Genomic DNA, 19297 nt, shown 5'->3' with positions numbered 1-19297 from the left:
TACTATAATTATAGCCCCTAAACACTTTCTGAAGCACTGGCCTGACAGTCCCCACCTGGAAAATGATGTCAGAGAATGGATGTGGAGGTAAGAGGTAGTAAATGAATTTCTAGATGAAAAGGGTTTTCCTTGGATAGCAGATGGATTTCCCCAAGGGGTCCTAACAGGAAGCAGGGGAGCCCTTTTTAGAATATCCTAAAAGCTATTGCAGTCAGCAGTGTTCAGGTGGCCACTTAGCATCTGATGGGCCCTCTTGGCTACAGAACACCTGCTCTGCTTCACAGGAAGGGCTGGTTGCATCTCGCTCTTTTTAAAGCCAAGGTAAGGGGGATGCGCAACTGACTTTGCATAAAGAAAATTGTTGCTAAATCACCTGTCAAACTCAGTGGTAAAATGCTTGTGTAGCATGCTCAAGACCCTAGGTTTGATCCCAAGGGAGAGGAGGGGGAAGGGAATAAAGAACAGGGGAAGGTGGGGGGCAATGAACAAGAAAAACAAGAATAGCTGTGTCCCAGCTCTTCATGCATGTATAAAAATATCAAACTTCTACCTTGACTAAACTGCTTGGCATCCCCAGGAGAGCCAAACCGGAATCACAACTACTGCTGAAAGGAAACAAAATGTTCACATTGTATGGGAAGTCACCAGCACAATTATAAAATGTCAATCTATTTAATAGAAGTGGGGGGGTGGTTGCTGATGGTGCCTAAAAATTGTTTTCAAAATAAAGACTAGCACAGGGGTGCAAGGATCTTGAAAAGTGAAGCTTAGTTATTTGAGAGCACCTGAGTGATATTTTGATGCTAAATCACGGAGCATGACCTTGTGTGACACAGATACGAAGCCAGGACTGTGGGTCATTTGACACATGCCTCCATTCCAACTAATAGGTCAAAACGGGCTGAAATCTATGTACTTTGGCATAAGTTATAACTGGTGAACCCTATCTGAACAGCATCCCGATAAATTTATCATTCCAACTTAGATTATTTACCAGTTGTTTCTAAGATTGTTTTAAGAAAAGAAATGCATGCTGACTGAACACTGAGTGGAAATTAATAGTTTTAAAACTTTAAGTCACATAGCCTCTTGTCTCCTTTCGGAACCCACAGGCCCATCAGAGCGGCTTACTGCAGAAGCTCCTCCAGGAGAACTCGGCCTATGATTATGATCTCATCGTCATCGGGGGTGGCTCTGGTGGCCTTTCCTGTGCAAAGGTGGGACATGGGGAGAAACACAGAGACGCCTTTTGAAAAGATCATATTTTAGCATTACAGTCTAAGCTGGTTTAATTCAGGAAAAAGACCATGTTATTTCATAACACAGAATGTTTTCACTTGGAGAAGAGAAAAATTGGGGTCAAGAAAATGATAAGATGTGTTTATGTAGTTGCTTTTCTGCAGGAAGCTGCCAACTTGGGAAAGAAAGTCATGGTGCTGGACTACGTGATCCCATCACCGCGGGGCACAACCTGGGGTGAGCTGCTTTGCTCCGGCTTCTCTGCTTTGACGTACATTGTTTGCTGGTATAATTTCACTGAAGGCCCATAACAATCTCAAGTGGTTCAGTAGCCTGTTCTCTAGATGAGGACACTGAGTCACAACTTATAGTTAACAAATGGTGGCATTGAAAAGGTAGTATAAAAGCAACTAAGGAGAATTTTACAAAAAGAGAAAGATTCCATGACCCTAACATTTTCCCACTTGTGTGATGGTTTTTGGTGTATGTGTGCTAGTGTTTTCACCCTGCCATGTACACAGTGTGTGCTCATGTCCTAGTCACCCAGGTTTGCCATGTTTGCACTTCAGTTTCGTCAGTGAGTCTAGGGGCTGCCCAAATGGATGGAATTAGGGTCTGGCCACCACGGTGTGGATATACAAGGAGCACGGTGCTACCCAGCCCTGCGACTGCTGTGTTTGCTGGGCCAGTGTGGTCTCCTTGCTGTGTTTGAGTTCACTGCTTTCCAGTAACAGAACACACAAATTTAGTGCTGGGTGTTTTCTGTGCATGCTTCACATCCATTTTCCTTCCATCTCTGCCTCAGAAGATGGATCAGATGTCAGCCTCGCTGCCCTCAGGTTTCTGGTGGGCTCAGCCAGTGTTAGTATTGGAGAGAGAAGAGGTGGAGCTGGATCCTTATTTCCCTGGCTCCCACCCTATTGGGTCACTACCTGCTCCCCGGGAAAACAACTCATGTCAGAGGCCCCTCTGGGTCATGACACTCGGCCTTGTTGTCCCCTCCCTTGGGGCTGCCAGTGTCCTTGCTGTCACTGGTTTGGGAGACTGTTCGGTCCCTTTCTGTCTGTACTTTGTAATAATTTCTCCATGAACCTTCTTCAGTTACCTGGCCTGAGTGTGGCTTCTCTTTTCTGCCAGACCCTGGTGAATATCAAAATCTTCTGTTGTTGCTGTTGTTTTTAGACAGGGCCCTTCTGTGTAGTTTAAGATGGCCTTGAACTCATTCTGTAGACCAGGCTGGGCTCAAACTCACAACAATCCTTCTGAGTCAGCCTCCTGAGTGCTGTAATTACAGTATGTGTCACCATGCCCAACTCAAAATCATTTTTAAAAATGCATATTAACTCAAAAAGTTTCAGTCTAGAATTCAACTGGTAAAACAACCTACCTTGGTTTTTCCTCTGATATTCTTGGAGTGTCTATACACTCCTCTGCTTCTCCTGCTGCCCTGTTTCCTTTCTCTTCTGCTCTCTCCCTTTCCTATCCCAGACACTCTACCAGTATCTGGCATCACAGAACTGTCAGCTAAAGGGAAGCCTACTTCTGCCCTGCAGAGGGTGCTCAACATGATCAGTTTGGGGTTGCTCAGATCCAAAATGGATGTTACCAGGCAGCTTGCAGAGGACCCAGCTGGCTCAGGGGCCAGCCTTGCCAAACCCAAGACCAGAAGCTGAGCTCCTGACTCTTGGGTGCAGCTGAGAAAACTAATCCAGCCCCATACCACTGAGGGACAGATGCAAGTGTCCTCCACAATACCCATGTGCACATGCATGTGTTTGCCTGTGGTTGAGCTCCTCCAGACTCAAGGTTACCTGGAAAGTCTGATTGAATCACTGGTATCTTATTTTGGGTGGGGCATCACCCCCTTTACTGTTGAGCTTGTTGCTTCCATGTGTTTTAGTGACACTACAAGTTGTGGAGACACACTACAGGCACACAGGAAACCTTCAATTATTCCATGCTCCTCAGGCCTCGGTGGTACTTGCGTGAATGTGGGTTGCATCCCTAAGAAGCTGATGCATCAGGCTGCCCTCCTGGGGCAGGCCTTGCGGGACTCCAGGAAGTTTGGCTGGGAGTACAGTCAGAAAGGTGAGTGGGGATGGGTTGACAGGGAAGAGAGAGGGTGACACCCTTAGATGGAAACTTAGCTGGTTACTTTTATAGCAGAGCCAGGCATCAGTAGGAGGCCTCTATGTGCCCAGAAGGTCCAGTTGCCGCAGAGATGGCCCTGCTATCCTAGGCCCATGTCTGGGACGGGGTGGTCTCAGCCCCTAGCAATGTGGGAGACAGTGATGGTTCTTTTAAGGTTTTCTTCAAGTGTGAAAAAAAAATAGAGTAGCAGGGGCTGTTGTTTGAATTTTATCTGTTACTGCAATAACATTTTTAATATATCAGTGGTGGTGTATCTCTTTGGTTAATGAGAAGTGGAAAACAAATTCAGCACTAAGCATTTCTTGGCTGGGCTCTGAAGATGCACAGACTCTGTTGGGGAGACACAAGGAAGCCCACTAAGTGCAGTATAATTTACACCGCTGCATGGCACAGACTCGAGGGGTGAGGGTGGAGACAAGGTGACCATCGAGTTTGAAGACCACACAGAAGTAAGCGCAGGGACCGTGCTATGCAGGTGTGAGAAAATGGGGTGGGGGACAGTGAGTGGCTGGCGTGAGGAAAGGATTGGGAGAAAGGTCAGCATGATAAGCATCACAGTGCCTCACATACCATTCGAAGGAGTTAAGGTTCACTCCAGAAATAGCAGAGCTGTGGAGCAGTTGAAGCAGGAGAGGAGAGAGCTGGTTAGGGCTCTGGGTCCTCCAGTGGCACCACAGTACTCAGTATGACAGGGTCGGGTGTGGAGGGGGAGAGGTGACACAGGCCTCACCAAGTCTACAGTGCAGCCAGCTTTTGAGTTATGGCATGTGGAAGACAGGTAGAACATGGAAAATACGGAAATAGAGCTTTTGCAGGTGGGAAGGAGAAAAAGGTCTGGGGGAAAAGGAGGGAAAGGAGGCAGAAAGGAACTAAGATGTGTTATGTACATGTACAAATTCTCCATGATGAGTGATCATTGGATGCTGCAAACATGTACTAATATCAAGAGAAAAAAGACAAAATGGTCATTTTTTAATACCTGGGATAAGTGGGTCAGGAAGAGGAAGAAACCAGGAGGGTTGTTACAGAGGCTAACAGGATTCAATTTTTTCAGGGTAGAATTTAGGACTCTAGGAATCTAAAGAGAGAGCTAATTTGAGCCATTGCTGCCAAACTCTTACTCACTGGAGCAGAGTTTGGAGGATGGACATTTCAATTCAGCAGGTAGTCAAGGAGTCTTCCTTCCTTTCTTTCTTTGTAGTACTGGGCTTTGAACCTACAGAGCAGAGTTATATCCCCAGGCCTTTCGTAAATTCTGGTTTAGAGACAGAGTCTCACTAAGTTGCCTAGGCTGGTCTCAAACTTTTAATCTCCCTGCCTCAGCATCCCTAAAGAGTCTTTTTATTTATTTATTTTTTCAGTAAGAATGCTTCTGTACTGTTTCTCTAATAATTGACCCCAGGTGACATTTCTTTGTCCATTTTCTGTTGCTCTAACAATAATGAGGCTGGATAGTTAAAGAAAAAAGGAAGTCCAAGAATGCACTCGTGCGCACACACATGCATCTTTCTAGCTCCTGCAGAGGCAGGTGGGCATGCAAGGAAGAACCCAAGTGCAGAGCTGGCCTCTGCCCTCATGGTCAGGAATCCAGGCCCACAAACTTACTCCTGGGAGAAAGGCCCAGACACCTGTAATGATCCAGTCACTGTCACAAGGCAGCCAGGTTTCCCCTGGATTCTCATAGGGACAGAGCATATCCAGTCCCACTGCGGCAGGAACCGTCAAGTCCCTGTGGCCGAAAGGCTGAGCAGGGCAGGGCGGGCTTCCTTCTCTGGCATGGAGGCCCACAGAGCAGGCAGAGGGTGTCAGTCTGGCTGAGGGCCCTGGGGTTTGTTAGCCCTGTACACGGTCACATCTGGTACTATGTGGACTCTGTGCTGCCATAAAGAGGACATCCAGGACCTGTGCACACTCCATCCTCACTGTAGAGTCCTCAGCAGATGTGCCTAACTCTGCTAAGTGCTCACTGGATTTTCTCCTTAGCGTGGCACCCCAGAGTTGACTTAGAAAACATTTACAGATGGGGAACTTTAAGGAATGTAATTTTCTCAAGTGAGTCAAGATTTAAGCTTCTCAAAATTCCCTATAAATAAAATGCTTCTAAGTCAGTCAGCTCTAAAATACTTAGCCTGGGCCTGGGGTGTACAGGGCTTGCTTAGCATGTGCAAGGCTCTGGGTTCGATCCTCAGCACCATCCAAATGCAGAAGAAGAAGAAGAAGGAGGAACTTGGAGTTTGGAGCATTGCAGTTTTGAGGCATAGGCTCAGTAAATGATCAGAAGTGAACCAAAAAGGGATTAGGGGAGGGGAAAAAAGGAGGTCAGGGATTTAGCCTAACAACATAAGCACCTGCCTGGCAAGCGCAAGGTTGTGGGTTCAATCCCCCGTACTAAAAAAAAAAAAAAAAATGAGCAGAATGTAGGAGGTGAGAGAAAGGAAATAATTCATGCTGAAGTCTCACTTTAGGAGAATGCTTTAGATATTTCTACTCTTGATAGAGAAATATAGGTTAAAACAGGTTTAAAATACATAAATAATTTCCAGATTAGAAGTTGAATGTAGAACCACCAATAGAAGGCTAAAAGGAAAAGGGAAAATGTACAGAGAACAGATAGTAAAGCAAAAGTAAAACGAGAAGCAGCATAAAATTGTAATTCCAAATAATAGCAACAGAAGATAAGAGCAGCTATATGATTTACGAAGATAATATTAAATCAGAATAAAGTGAAATGGCTCAGAGGCTCAGGTTTGGTAAAAGCAAAATTCTCCCGTGTGTTTTTTATACACAGATACCTAACATCCAAAGCGATCATTGTTGAAAATATAAAATTATGGGGTCTGGGGGTTTAGCTTAGTAGCATAAGCACCTGCCTGGCAAGTGTGAAGTCAAGTGTGGTCCTTGATACCAAAAAAAAAGTGTGTGTGTGTGTGTGTGTGTGTGTTAAATTTTTAGTTGATGATTTTAAAATTTCTTGTTAATTTAAATATATGAGAAAGTTTTGAATAGATGGTAGAAGGTATATTGAGGAAACACAAATATAAGGAACAGCAGTGAACAGTAGGGAACATCAAAGTGTAAGCAAAGGCAAGCGAACAGTAAAACCAGAAATTCACAAGCTAGTCTTCCCCCACAAAATCTAGAGTGTGGTATATGATCTAGTCATGGAGGCGAACATCTGTAATCCCAGCACTTAGGTGCTGAGGCAGCCACCATTTTGAGGCCAGCCTGGACTGTAAAGTAAGTTCAAGACCAACCTGAGCTACATAATAAGACATTGTCTGAAAAAAAAATAGAGTGCGGTGTTTGAAAAAACAAATAAAATGGACAGATCTTATAAATGCAATCATGGAAAACATAAAAAGCATTGAATGTGGCTGTACAAATTAGTGTTGATAATTTTTTAAGTTTATTATTTTTTTAATTATTTTTTTGGATACTGGGGATTGAACTCATAACCTGGTGCTCACCGGACAGGTGTTCTGCCACTGAACTATTTCCCTGGCCCCTAGTGCTGTTAATTTTAACTATCTCAATGAACAGAAATGTCTTCTCGGAAAATAGGAACAATTTGAGTGGCTTAATTTATCAAAGGAAATGAGTCTGAGAGCGACTAACATCCCAAAAGACACCATGACTTTACAAGTCCATGTTCTCAAATCTCCAAGGAATAAACTCTTCCTGTGTCATTTAAACTTAGAAAAAAATTAGAAAGTTCACCTTTATTTTTTAAGGCCAAAATAATAGTCTGAAAACAGAAAACTGTACCGGTAGAGATCCCAGAACTCTAGGCTGCTGTCACCTCTTCTCTACAGTAGTGTCCTCCTCTACAGCATGGTGGCCCCGATTACTGGAGCTGGGTTCCCACAAGGACAGATGAGCATCTCCCATACGCTCATGCAGTTAGCAGCGTATGTGCTGTGGCATGATGGGGAAATGGCAGAACCTGTGTTTAGTCAGAGCGCGGGCTCTTGGCGTTAAATGCAGGCTCAGGCGGGTGGTCTTGCACCAAAGCAGAGTGCAAAGGGGATGCATAGAAAGACAGGTACCCCATCTGAAAACCTATACCCAGTTATACCGGATGTGCCTAGAGGACACAAGAGATTAAACTAAAATATAATTCATGAGTTCAGTTAGGTTCATTGCTTTTAGAAGAAATGTTACAAACCAAGACATGGCTTACTCATCGGCATCACAAGCTGAAAAGTCAGATTAAAGACGGTAATGAAAACGACCATGCCTTGGGGGGATGTTTTCTCTTTTTTGGTGCTCAGGCTTGAACTGAGGGCCTTCACATTTGAGCTACATCTCCAGCCCTTTCTAAAAACATTTCTGTTTTGAGGCAGGGTCTCACTCAGTCAGCAGGTTGCCCAGGCTGGTCTCAAACTTGCAGTCCTCGTTCCACAGCGTCGAAGAGTGCTGGGGTTACAGGCACGTGCCACCCGGCCTGACCACGCCTTGGTCTTCAATGCAGCAGGTAGTGAGGCTCACGTGTGTTACTGTGACTGTGTGTAACCTGCCACCACAAGTAGCACTCACTCCACACATCTTCCTGCTCATTTCTGTTCAGTGAAGCACAACTGGGAGACCATGGTAGAAGCAATTCAGAACCACATCAGCAGTCTGAACTGGGGCTACAGGGTGTCCTTGCGAGAGAAAGGGGTGACCTATGTCAACTCCTATGGAGAATTTGTGGAGCAGCATAAAATAAAGGTACTGTCTGGGTTTCATGTCTTGGTCATTATCTTTCCTAACTATGATTTTTCTTTGAAACTACAATTCCATGTTGCCAAGGACAGTAGCTAGCATGTGTACACGTGTACGTGCAGCACATACAGGGTCAGCATGTGCACGTGTGTGTTCATAGCACACATAACTGCACAGACATGTATGTTTTCCCCCAATTCATTTATTAGATGACTGCTAAGTTGAAGATACTGCATTTTAAAGAATTCTTAAAGTTGCTTGCCTTTAGTTTACTTGCATCTTAAAAAAGAAAATATTTTAACTAGATGGCTCAATGTTCAAAAGACTAAAACAATTCAAAATTTTAGTAGTAGAGTTCTTTTTTTAAATGAGACCTTATTAAAACTCCAATACAGCTGGGCTCAGTGGTACATGCTTATAATCCCCGCACTTAGGAATCTGAGGCAAGAGGATCACTGCCAGCCAGCCTGAACTACATAGTGAAACCTTGTCTCAAAAATGACAAAAACAAAACTCTAATACATATTGTTTATAAAAGCACTGATAACAGTTGTACCTGAATTAGTGTGTTTATGTTTATAATTTTTATACACTATGAAATCAGTACATAAGGAAAATCAGATCATTTGATGATAACATTTTTTAAATTGGAGTGATGAAAGACAGCTATTGTCCTTAGCATGTAGTTTATTTCATACTTAGTAATACCAAGTGCAATGATCTGGACAAGGTTTTAGGTGATTCTGTAATCGGCTGTTTCCTCAGCTGAGGAAGGTGAGGAGTCCATGTAGGCTGCTCCAGCCACACACTGCCAGTTTGAATAACATCACCCCTGTGAAACACCGTGGAACTATGAGCTGGTCTTATTTCTCAGACTGTAACACACCTGGCACAGATGGCTGAGTAGCCCAGGCATGCCCCACCCACCCTGCCTCATCTCTGATGCCCAAGACATCTGTGATATCTGTCCAATTGCTCAAGCTTGGACATCAGTTCTTCTCTGTCCCCAGCGTGTACTGGTTTGTTGTTTTGGAGTCCTTTAAGCAGGCCCCTTCTCCAGGCTGCCCACTCTCCATCCTACTGGTCATACTTATTTGGACACCTTTGTCAGTATTTGAGTGACTTACATGAAAATGTATTTTGAATTATTCATATAACAACAGAATACTAGCAGTAATTATTGTCACTTTCCCATAGTCTGGATTTCTAGTTTGACACGGGAAGGCCTTCACATCTGGCTCTAGTCTGTCTTGTTTCCTTTCATATATGATACAACCATGCCCTCCCATCACTTCTGGCCACCTACTGCTGTTCCCTGACCCCAGATCCTTGTGGGCAGATGTGTGCAGTGTTCTCATTCGGGCTCCATTCTTCCCCCAGTCATCTCCCTTCTCTCAACTCTATGCCTTCCGTGAAGCCATCCTTGACAGGCTGCTACCTCTGCCCCACCATAGTACATTGGAAACTATTTGGTAAAGATCTCTATTTTCTATGGACATTTTTTAAAATTTTATTTTATTGTATTTGCCTTTTTGAGACAGGGTTTCACCATGTAGTTCAGGCTGGCCTTGAACTCACATTGTAGCCCAGGCTGACCTCAAACTCTCAGCAATCCTTCTGTCTCAGCCTCCTGAGTGCTGGAATTACAGGTGTGCACCTCCACACCCAACAGCATGTTTATCATGTTGTGCAAGAAATTTTGCACAGCTGTTTTTCTTGTCAAATGAGAAGTCCTGAAATAATTGTAACTATTTTTCCAGAATGTCTGATGCTCTTTAGTGTTTGCTGAATAAGAGAAGTTTACTTTTCTTTTTTTTTAAGGCAACCAATAGAAAAGGACAGGACACTTTTCACACTGCTGCAAAATTTGTGATAGCAACAGGTGAAAGACCACGATACTTAGGAATCCAAGGAGATAAAGAATACTGTATTACTAGGTAAGATTAAATAGAGTGTTTCAACTTTAATCAATGAGTTATGTTTATATTTCCATTTATTTTCTCCCTTATTGTACAAAAGATGTGAAGTGATGATAAATAAAAGTATATAGGAATGTAGGAAGTGACAAAGTTCAAGTAATAAGACAGAGAAAGTAAAATTAAGTAAATCATGAGAGGGGTAAAATTTATGCATAAAAATATGTCCTGTTTCCAGATAGTTGCTGGAAATGGCATGGGTAGAGGTCAAAGAGAGTAAAAACTATTAGCTTTAAGGTCAAGTGTGAAGGATCAAGGTGAAATGTGGTCAGGTGCAGCCTAGCTCTCTTCAGTCCTGAGATTTCCCAGGTTTTCCCCCAAGAAGGTCAGAAGACATTGCACAGTTGTACACAATGACCTGCAAACTTGCTGAGCAGGCTCACAGTAACACAGCACGTCTTTGCCCGTGCTGCTGTTCAGGAGAACACACACATGCACACGCACCACATCCACACACCGCCAACAGCTGCTTTTCTTATCAATGAAGTCTGATGTTTTCTACCCAATTTTATTTACAAAATTTTCTTCTTGTGATCTCAGTTGATTGTGTAAAAGTTATACTTCCTCCTGTATTCTGTCCACAGTAGACTCAATGACAAACTTACAAGGGGACTGCTTTTAGTGTTTCTTCAGCTGTACTAAACTGCAGTTCTAGCAACTAAAGATCATTATACACTGAAACTGAGACAGCTCATTTCATTTTCTTTGCCCACGTAATCTGGTTTTCATCTTTGTTTTTCAGTGATGATCTTTTTTCCCTGCCATACTGCCCCGGAAAAACATTAGTAGTGGGTGCATCTTACGTGGCTCTGGAATGTGCAGGGTTTCTTGCAGGCTTTGGCTTAGATGTCACAGTAATGGTGCGCTCCATCCTTCTTCGTGGCTTTGATAGAGAGATGGCAGAGAAAGTGGGTTCTTACATGGAACAGCATGGTGTCAAGTTCTTGAGAAAATTTATACCTGTGATGGTAAGTCTGAATGGTATTCAGAATTCCTCTTTTTTTTTCTTACTCTTTCATTGATAATTTTGCCCTGTGTGCCTCACTGCATTAGGTAAACTAGTTTGTACTCAAACAGTGTTAAAGATCTCCTACCCATCCCACATATACAGAACCCGCCTCCTTTGTTCCTGCCTCTGGCACCGGCGGTATCCTTGCTGTTCTTGAAGGCTGCATCCCCCCTCCTCTGACCTTTCTTCACATTCTCAAGAAAATCCCATCCTCAGCTGTCATCTTTTCCCTTTTCTCATTAGAACGTCTCAATCTTAAATAATTCCTCTGCTCCCTTCTCACAAATTCCCCCATTTTTCTTTTCTCCTCTACAAAAACAAATCTCAACATGCTTCTCCTACTTTCTTGCTCCACTGCACACTGCACGCTTCTAGTCTCCTGTTCCGTCTCTCCACCCTCTGGAGGCTGCCACTCAGGAAATCCAGTGTCTCTGCCCTGGATGTCCAGGCAGGGGCAGGCACTGGGGCTCAGATCCAAGCTCCTGCTCAGATGTCTCTCCTGGACTCCATGCTCATTCCTAACTCCTGCTTCCTGGCTGTCACCACTCCAGTCCCTCGTGAACATTTCAAATTTAACACAACAAAGGCGAAACTGTATTTCTTAGTAGATGTGTTCCCCAGATGTTCTTTCTATCCCATCTCAGCGCTCAGTGAGCAGCACAAAGTCTGTGCAAGGTATTAACACAAACTAGGAAGCCTTCCTTCCTTTCTCCTTTTATTCAGCCTCCCGTCCCAGCCAATCATTTTATTCCGTTCTACCTCCAAATCCTCTTCTCTCCCTCTGCGAGGTCCAAAGCCCTCAACACCTATTTGCACCACACACAAATACACACACTCATATGCATGCAAGCACACACATCCACCCACATGTGTGTGCACCCTTTGGTCCTTGATCCATTTGGTTTTTTGTCACCTCAGATGGAGCAATTACATTATTTTTATCCTTATTAGATTCAACAGTTGGAGAAAGGTTTACCTGGGAAGCTGAAAGTATCAGCTAAATCCACAGAAGGATCAAACATGATTGAAGATGTATATAACACAGTAAGTACCTATCTGACAAGCAGTAAGTGGCTGTACATACTTCCCAGTGGGCAGAGATCACACAGAAAAATTGTGTCAGAATTGTCTTGATACTTTATAAGAGCAAATAAAAACACACGAGTGGTTGGATGCTGACACTGGGTTTTCAGTGATACCTGAGGAATACTGTAGTGGAGTTCATGTACTGTATGTTTAACTACATATAGAATAAACTCTGGAAGCACACATATCTAGGTGTTATTGGTGCCATCTTCTGCAGAATTGGATGTTTTATACGTATGCTTATTTCAGTTTTTGCAGTAAGTATTGAATATGTTTTAAGGTTTAAAAAACAGTGCATTTGTTTTTTTGGTATTAGGGATTGAATGCAGGGTCTCACAGTAGGGCAGGACTCTTACCACTGAGTACACTTGCGCCTTTTTTTATTTTGAGACAGGGCCTCATTCCACCACCCAGGCTGGCCTTGAACTTTTGCTCCTCCACATCAGCTTACAGAGCTGCTGGGACCCATTGGCAGGCACACTGCACCCAGCTACAACTGTTCTTTGTTCAAAAACAAACAACACAAAAATCTTGAAATAGTGTGAATAGACTGTGGAATAATTTAGATACCAGCAATTCTTTTGTAATTATAGTTCTGACAGAAACTATACATTTATGTACTCTTTATACATATAATTTTTTACTTAAAAGAATAAATGTAATATAGAGAATCAAAAGCACGTTTTAACAAAAAACAAAAACCAACAATGTTGAGATTTTGATTAGAATTACAATGATGTATAGACTGGTTGGAAATTTCTGACTTCTTTGTAGTCTCGGAGCTTCCATTCTGAGAGCATAGTGTATCTGCCCATAGGTCTTTTTTATTTATAATTCCCCACAAAATTAATTATTGCTCTGTAGCGATGAAGAGAACATCTTCTGTGAATTTGTTCCTGGATACTTATGTATTTATAAATAGTTACAAGTGGTGTTTTTAAAAAAAATACTGTCTTTAACTGTTGCTGGTGTATAGAAAAATTGATTTTTGTGCTTTCATTTAGTATTCAAGAGTTTGCTAAACTCTTAATCATTTATCTATTGATTATTTTGGATTTCCTCTGTGCATATTCATGTTATTTGCAAATCATAACAGTTCTGTCTCCTCCTTTCTACTGTAATTCTCCTTTTTCTTTCCTAAGCTAGGACCTCCTGCATCGTGGTAAGAAACAGTGACAATAATAAGCAATCTTGTTTTGTTCTGTGTCAGAAGGGAAGTTTTAAGTGTTTTTATTATTAAAGAGTGATGTTTTCTCTAAGATTTTAGTGCATGACCACTTAGGAAAATTCTTTTATGATTTTTGTTAGGTGGTTTTTCATTTATTTTGTTTCATTTCTTATAAAATTATGAGTTGTATGTGCAATTGTAACCATGTTTTTTTTTACAGATATTGATGACCATTATTTCTTCGTTATAGCAATGCATTAAATCATACTGATTGTCTAATGTTAAGTCAACTTTGTATCCCTAGTATAAATTCAACTTGATTATGTTAGATTTAGTTTTTTTATATCTATATTTATGAATCATATTGGCTCATAATTCTCTTTTCACACATTGAACTCTTCAGGCGTAAGTATCAAGGTTGTTCTTGCTCATAAAGGAAGCTAGGATTATGTTTCTTCTGTTCTATTCTCTGGCATATATGTGCTGTGTTACAGTTCATCTTTTGGTTTGTTAGAACTGAGTGATGTAACCACCTAGGCCTAGTTTTCTGTGAGAATGTATTTGAAAAATGATTCAGCTTCTCTCATGATCAAAGGAGCTTTCAGGTTTTCTATTTTGTGTGTGTTACTTTTGATTAAAATATTTTTCTAGAAGTTAGTCTATTTCGCCTGTCTTCAAATACATCACTATAAAGTTAATATCTAACTTCTCAAATTATTTATTTTTGCAATGAGGAATAATTTCCAAGTATTAAGTGCATCAGTTTCAGACATACGGATCAACAGGTCCAGACAAACACACATCTTCACACAACCCACACTGTCTTCGGGGCGGCAGCATCTCTCCTTTGCCCCTCCCAGTCTCCAGCCTGGAGCATCCTGTTCTGATTCTGCCACCATGGACTGGTTGTGCCCATGCTCACCCTCGTGTACGTGTTATCGGACAGTCTGCACGCTTCAGTGTTTGGCTTCTTCTGTTCAGCTTGATGTTTTCAGGATTCATCCATACTGTCACAAGCATTGGGAATTTCTTTAACTTTAACCAGAGATTTTTTGGAGACCTGCTGAGCTCCCAATAGGTGGGCTGGCCCACACTACCAGCCTAGCCCAGCCTGTTTAGCTGCCGCGCCTGGCCACAGGTCTGCAGAGGAGGAGCTGGGCAGATCTGGGGTGCCCTCACTGGCCTCTCTGCGTGTCTGGAGGACTCTGGATTTCTGCGCCCAGACTGCTGGAGTTCCCTCAGGCTTCCAGGTGCAGTGAAGGAGAGAGGTGGGTTTAAGGCTTCCACACCAGCCTCCCCATTCCCGGCTTCATTTGGAGACCTGCTGAGCTCCCGATAGGTGGGCTGGCCCACACTACCAGCCTAGCCCAGCCTGTTTAGCTGCCGCGCCTGGCCACAGGTCTGCAGAGGAGGAGCTGGGCAGATCTGGGGTGCCCTCACTGGCCTCTCTGCGTGTCTGGAGGACTCTGGATTTCTGCGCCCAGACTGCTGGAGTTCCCTCAGGCTTCCAGGTGCAGTGAAGGAGAGAGGTGGGTTTGAGGCTTCCACATTAGCCTCCCCATTCCAAGCTTCATTTGGAGACCTGCTGAGCTCCCGATAGGTGGGCTGGCCCACACAACCAGCCTAGCCCAGCCTGTTTAGCAGCCGCACCTGGCCATAGGTCTGCAGAGGAGGAGCTGGGCAGATCTGGGGTGCCCTCACTGGCCTCTCTGCGTGTCTGGAGGACTCTGGATTTCTGCGCCCAGACTGCTGGAGTTCCCTCAGGCTTCCAGGTGCAGTGAAGGAGAGAGGTGCGTTTAAGGCTTCCACATCAGCCTCCCCATTCCCGGCTTCATTTGGAGACCTGCTGAGCTCCCAATAGGTGGGCTGGCCCACACTACCAGCCTAGCCCAGCCTGTTTAGCTGCCGCGCCTGGCCACAGGTCTGCAGAGGAGGAGCTGGGCAGATCTGGCGTGCCCTCACTGGCCTCTCTGCGTGTCTGGAGGACTCTGGATTTCTGCGCCCAGACTGCTGGAGTTCCCTCAGGCTTCCAGGTGCAGTGAAGGAGAGAGGTGGGTTTAAGGCTTCCACATCAGCCTCCCCATTCCCGGCTTCATTTGGAGACCTGCTGAGCTCCCAATAGGTGGGCTGGCCCACACTACCAGCCTAGCCCAGCCTGTTTAGCTGCCGCGCCTGGCCACAGGTCTGCAGAGGAGGAACTGGGCAGACCTGGGGTGCCCTCACTGGCCTCTCTGCGTGTCTGGAGGACTGTGGATATCTCTGCAACCAGGGAGGGTCCACAGGTTCCTGAAGCACTGCGACCTGTGGTGAGTACCCTAACCCGGCTGCGATTGAAGAACTGTGGAGCTTCCAAGGGGCAGGTGGGCGCACAGTGTCCCTGAGGCCCAGCTTGTCTGGAACTGCGGAGTTCTGAGCAGGCAGAGGAGGGCCACTGGTTCTGTAGGCCTAATGGCTTGGAGTAGCGCGGCGCCAGAGTCCCAGTACCTCCAAACATAGAAGGGGATTTTCAACAGATCCTGAGGAAGCTTTCAAGTAACACTTGAAACACAGAAATATAGGAAAATGACAAAACGAAAGACCAAATTACAACCTCAAACCTCCAGCCCATCTCAAGAAACCCTAGGAGCGATGTATATAGAAGAAAATATATCCCATCCACCTCATATATCGGACACAATAGCCACTGAAATTGACAAGCAACTCCAGGAAGCTTTAAAGAAATTCAAACTCGAAATAATCTCCCAGATAAAAGAAGAAATGAAAAAAGAAATGAAAGAGATTCTAAATATATCTAAAGAAAACACAGATAAAAAATTGGAGGAACTAAACAAAAAGATAGAATCCCTAGACGAGCAATATAAGAAACAAACAGAATACATAATGCAGATGCACAGAGATATACAGGAAATAAAAAACTCCACTGAAAGTTGTAAAAACCGCCTTAATGAAAGTGAAGATAGAATTTCAGACCTTGAAGACAGGATTGCAGCTAGTGAACAGGAAAGGAAAGATCTTTTGAAAATAACAAGGAACCAGGAAACAACAATTCAACAACTGCAAGACGATGCAAAGAAGAATAACATAAGAATGATAGGGATTAATGAAAGAGAGGGAGACAACATGAAGGATGTCAGGAGGATATTTAGAGAAGTAATAGCTGAAAATTTCCCAAGCATGAGATCAGAAACTGACATCAGGATCAGTGAAGCATATAGAACTCCAAACAGTCATAACCAAAATAAAACTACACCCAGACATATAATAGTCACCATCCCAGAAATCCAACACAAGAATAGATTATTAAAAGCTGTCAGAGAGAAAAGACAAATCACTTATAAAGGAAAACCTATCAGAATCACAGCAGACTTCTCAGCACAAACGATAAAGTCAAGAAGAGCATGGAGTGAAGTATTCCAGATCCTAAAGCAAAATGATTTCCAACCAAGACTGATATATCCTGCAAAACTATCATTCAAAATAGATGGTGCAATACGATACTTCCATGACAAAGAACAGCTGAAGAACTTCATGAACACCAAACCAACCCTGCAAAAAATATTGAAAGACAGTTTAGATACACAAAGGAAAAAACCACTAAGCAAAGCAAATAATTAAACAGAACCGAAAGATAAAGATGCAACAGCAGAGAGATAACATTCCTACAATTAACCAGCATTTAACAGTAATAACCATTAATGTAAATGGTCTCAATGCACCAATCAAAAGAAACAGACTAGCAGAATGGATCAAGAAACAAAATCCAACCATATGCTGTTTACAGGAAACCCATCTAACCCAGAAAGATACTCACAGACTGAAAGTCAAAGGATGGAAAACAATTCTTCATGCAGCAGGAATCCAAAAAAAGGCAGGAGTAGCCATTCTGTTTGCAGACAATGTGAACTTTAAACCAACAATGACCATAAAGGACAAAGAAGGTCACTACATACTCGTAAGGGGAAAACTCCAAGAGGAAGAGATAACTATCTTAAATATATACGCACCAAACTCCAGAGCACCCAGTTATATAAAACAATTATTAACAGAAATGAAAACTCAAATTATCAGTAACACAATTGTAACAGGAGACCTTAATACACCACTGACACCAAGGGACAGATCAACCAGACAGAAAATGAGCAAAGAAATAACAGAACTGAATCACACCTGTGAACAAATGGGTTTGATAGACATATACAGAATGTTCCACCCAACAACATCAGAATACACATTCTTCTCAGCAGTACATGGATCATTTTCTAAAATAGACCATATATTAGCTCACAGAACATATTTAAGCAAATGCAAAAGAGTTGAAATCATCCCTTGCATATTATCGGATCATAGCGCTCTGAAATTAGAAATTAATGACAAAGGATACTGCAAAAATTCCGCAAACACATGGAAACTAAATAACACACTCTTGAGTAATCAGTGGGTCACAGAAGAAATTAAAGAAGAAATTAAACAATACCTAAAAGAAAATGAAAATGCAGATACAACTTACCGGAATCTGTGGGATGCAATGAAAGCCGTTCTGAGAGGAAAATTTATTGCACTGAGTTCCCACATCAGGAAAACAGAACGAATACAAGTAAATAACTTGATGCTACACCTCAAACAGCTAGAAAAAGAAGAGCAAGTCAAGCCCAAAGCCAAAAGAAGAGAGGAAATTATAAGAATCAGAGCAGAAATCAATGCAATAGAGACTAAGAAAACAATCCAAAGAATCAACGAATCAAAGAGTTGGTTCTTTGAAAGAATAAATAAAATCGATAAGCCCCTAGCCAACCTTATTAAAAAAAGGAAAGAAAAAGCTCAAATTCATGCAATAAGAAATGAAAAAGGAGAAATCACTACAGACCCAATAGAAATACAGAGGATCATCAACACCTATTTCGAAAACCTCTACTCTCAAAAGTTTGATAACACAGAAGAAATAGACAGATTCTTAGAAGCATATGAAGTACCAAAGCTAGATCAAGAGGATATAAAACTGTTGAATAACCCAATCTCTGCTAATGAAATTGAGAATGTAATTGGGTCCTTGCCCACCAAGAAGAGCCCAGGCCCAGATGGATTCACTGCAGAATTCTACAAGAAATATAAAGAAGACCTAATGCCGACACTCCTCAAACTATTCAATGAAATTGAAAGGGAAGCAATCCTTCCTAAGTCATTCCTGGAAGCAAATATTACTCTAGTACCAAAACCTGAGAAAGACCCAACTATAAAAGAGAACTATAGACCGATCTCCCTAATGAACACAGATGCAAAAATCCTCAATAAAATATTGGCAAATAGGATCCAGCAAATCATCAAGAAGATTATACACCATGACCAGGTGGGATTCATCCCAGGAATGCAAGGATGGTTCAACATACGCAAATCAATAAATGTAAACCACCATATCAATAAAGCCAAAAATAAGAATCACATGATCATCTCTATAGATGCAGAAAAAGCCTTCGATAAGGTCCAACACTTATTCATGATAAGAACTTTACAGAAAATTGGAATAAATGGTCTTTACCTCAATATAATAAAGGCCATTTATGACAAACCAACAGCCAGAATCATACTAAATGGCCAAAAATTGAAAGCCTTTACTTTAAAATCGGGTACAAGACAAGGATGTCCTTTATCACCACTCCTATTTAATATAGTACTGGAAGTACTAGCCAGAGCAATTAGGCAAGAAAGAGAAATAAAAGGGGTAAAGATAGGAAAAGAAGAAGTTAAATTATCATTGTTTGCAGATGACATGATACTCTACATAGAAGACCCCCTAAACTCCATTGAAATACTCTTAGATACAATAAATAAATTCAGTAATGTGGCTGGATACAAAATCAATACTCAGAAATCAATAGCATTCCTATACACGAACAACAAAATTACAGAGGGAAATAAGAGAAACTGGACTATTCACATTAGCAAGCAAAAAAATGAAATATTTAGGAA

The 19297-nt window shown here is 42.5% G+C and overlaps 1 protein-coding gene across 1 annotated transcript in view; it reads left to right on the top strand.

Annotated features, from left to right (window-relative positions):
• The window catches only part of Txnrd3 (thioredoxin reductase 3), a 42916-nt gene that overhangs the window by 6132 nt on the left and 17487 nt on the right, over positions 1–19297 (top strand). Inside the window, exons 5-11 of the mRNA XM_063237582.1 lie at positions 1113–1217; positions 1404–1476; positions 3208–3327; positions 7958–8100; positions 9916–10031; positions 10813–11038; positions 12031–12123. Of these exons, the coding sequence (XP_063093652.1) occupies positions 1113–1217; positions 1404–1476; positions 3208–3327; positions 7958–8100; positions 9916–10031; positions 10813–11038; positions 12031–12123 (876 nt within the window). The remainder of the gene's footprint in view (positions 1–1112; positions 1218–1403; positions 1477–3207; positions 3328–7957; positions 8101–9915; positions 10032–10812; positions 11039–12030; positions 12124–19297) is intronic.

This window comes from Cavia porcellus, unplaced genomic scaffold (genome assembly GCF_034190915.1).
Source record: "Cavia porcellus strain 051 isolate PalLab524CR breed Dunkin Hartley unplaced genomic scaffold, mCavPor4.1 scaffold_27, whole genome shotgun sequence".
Lineage (NCBI taxonomy): Eukaryota > Metazoa > Chordata > Mammalia > Rodentia > Caviidae > Cavia > Cavia porcellus.
Note: the sequence above shows the minus strand (reverse complement) of the source record. Positions and strands in the feature narration are given on the sequence as shown.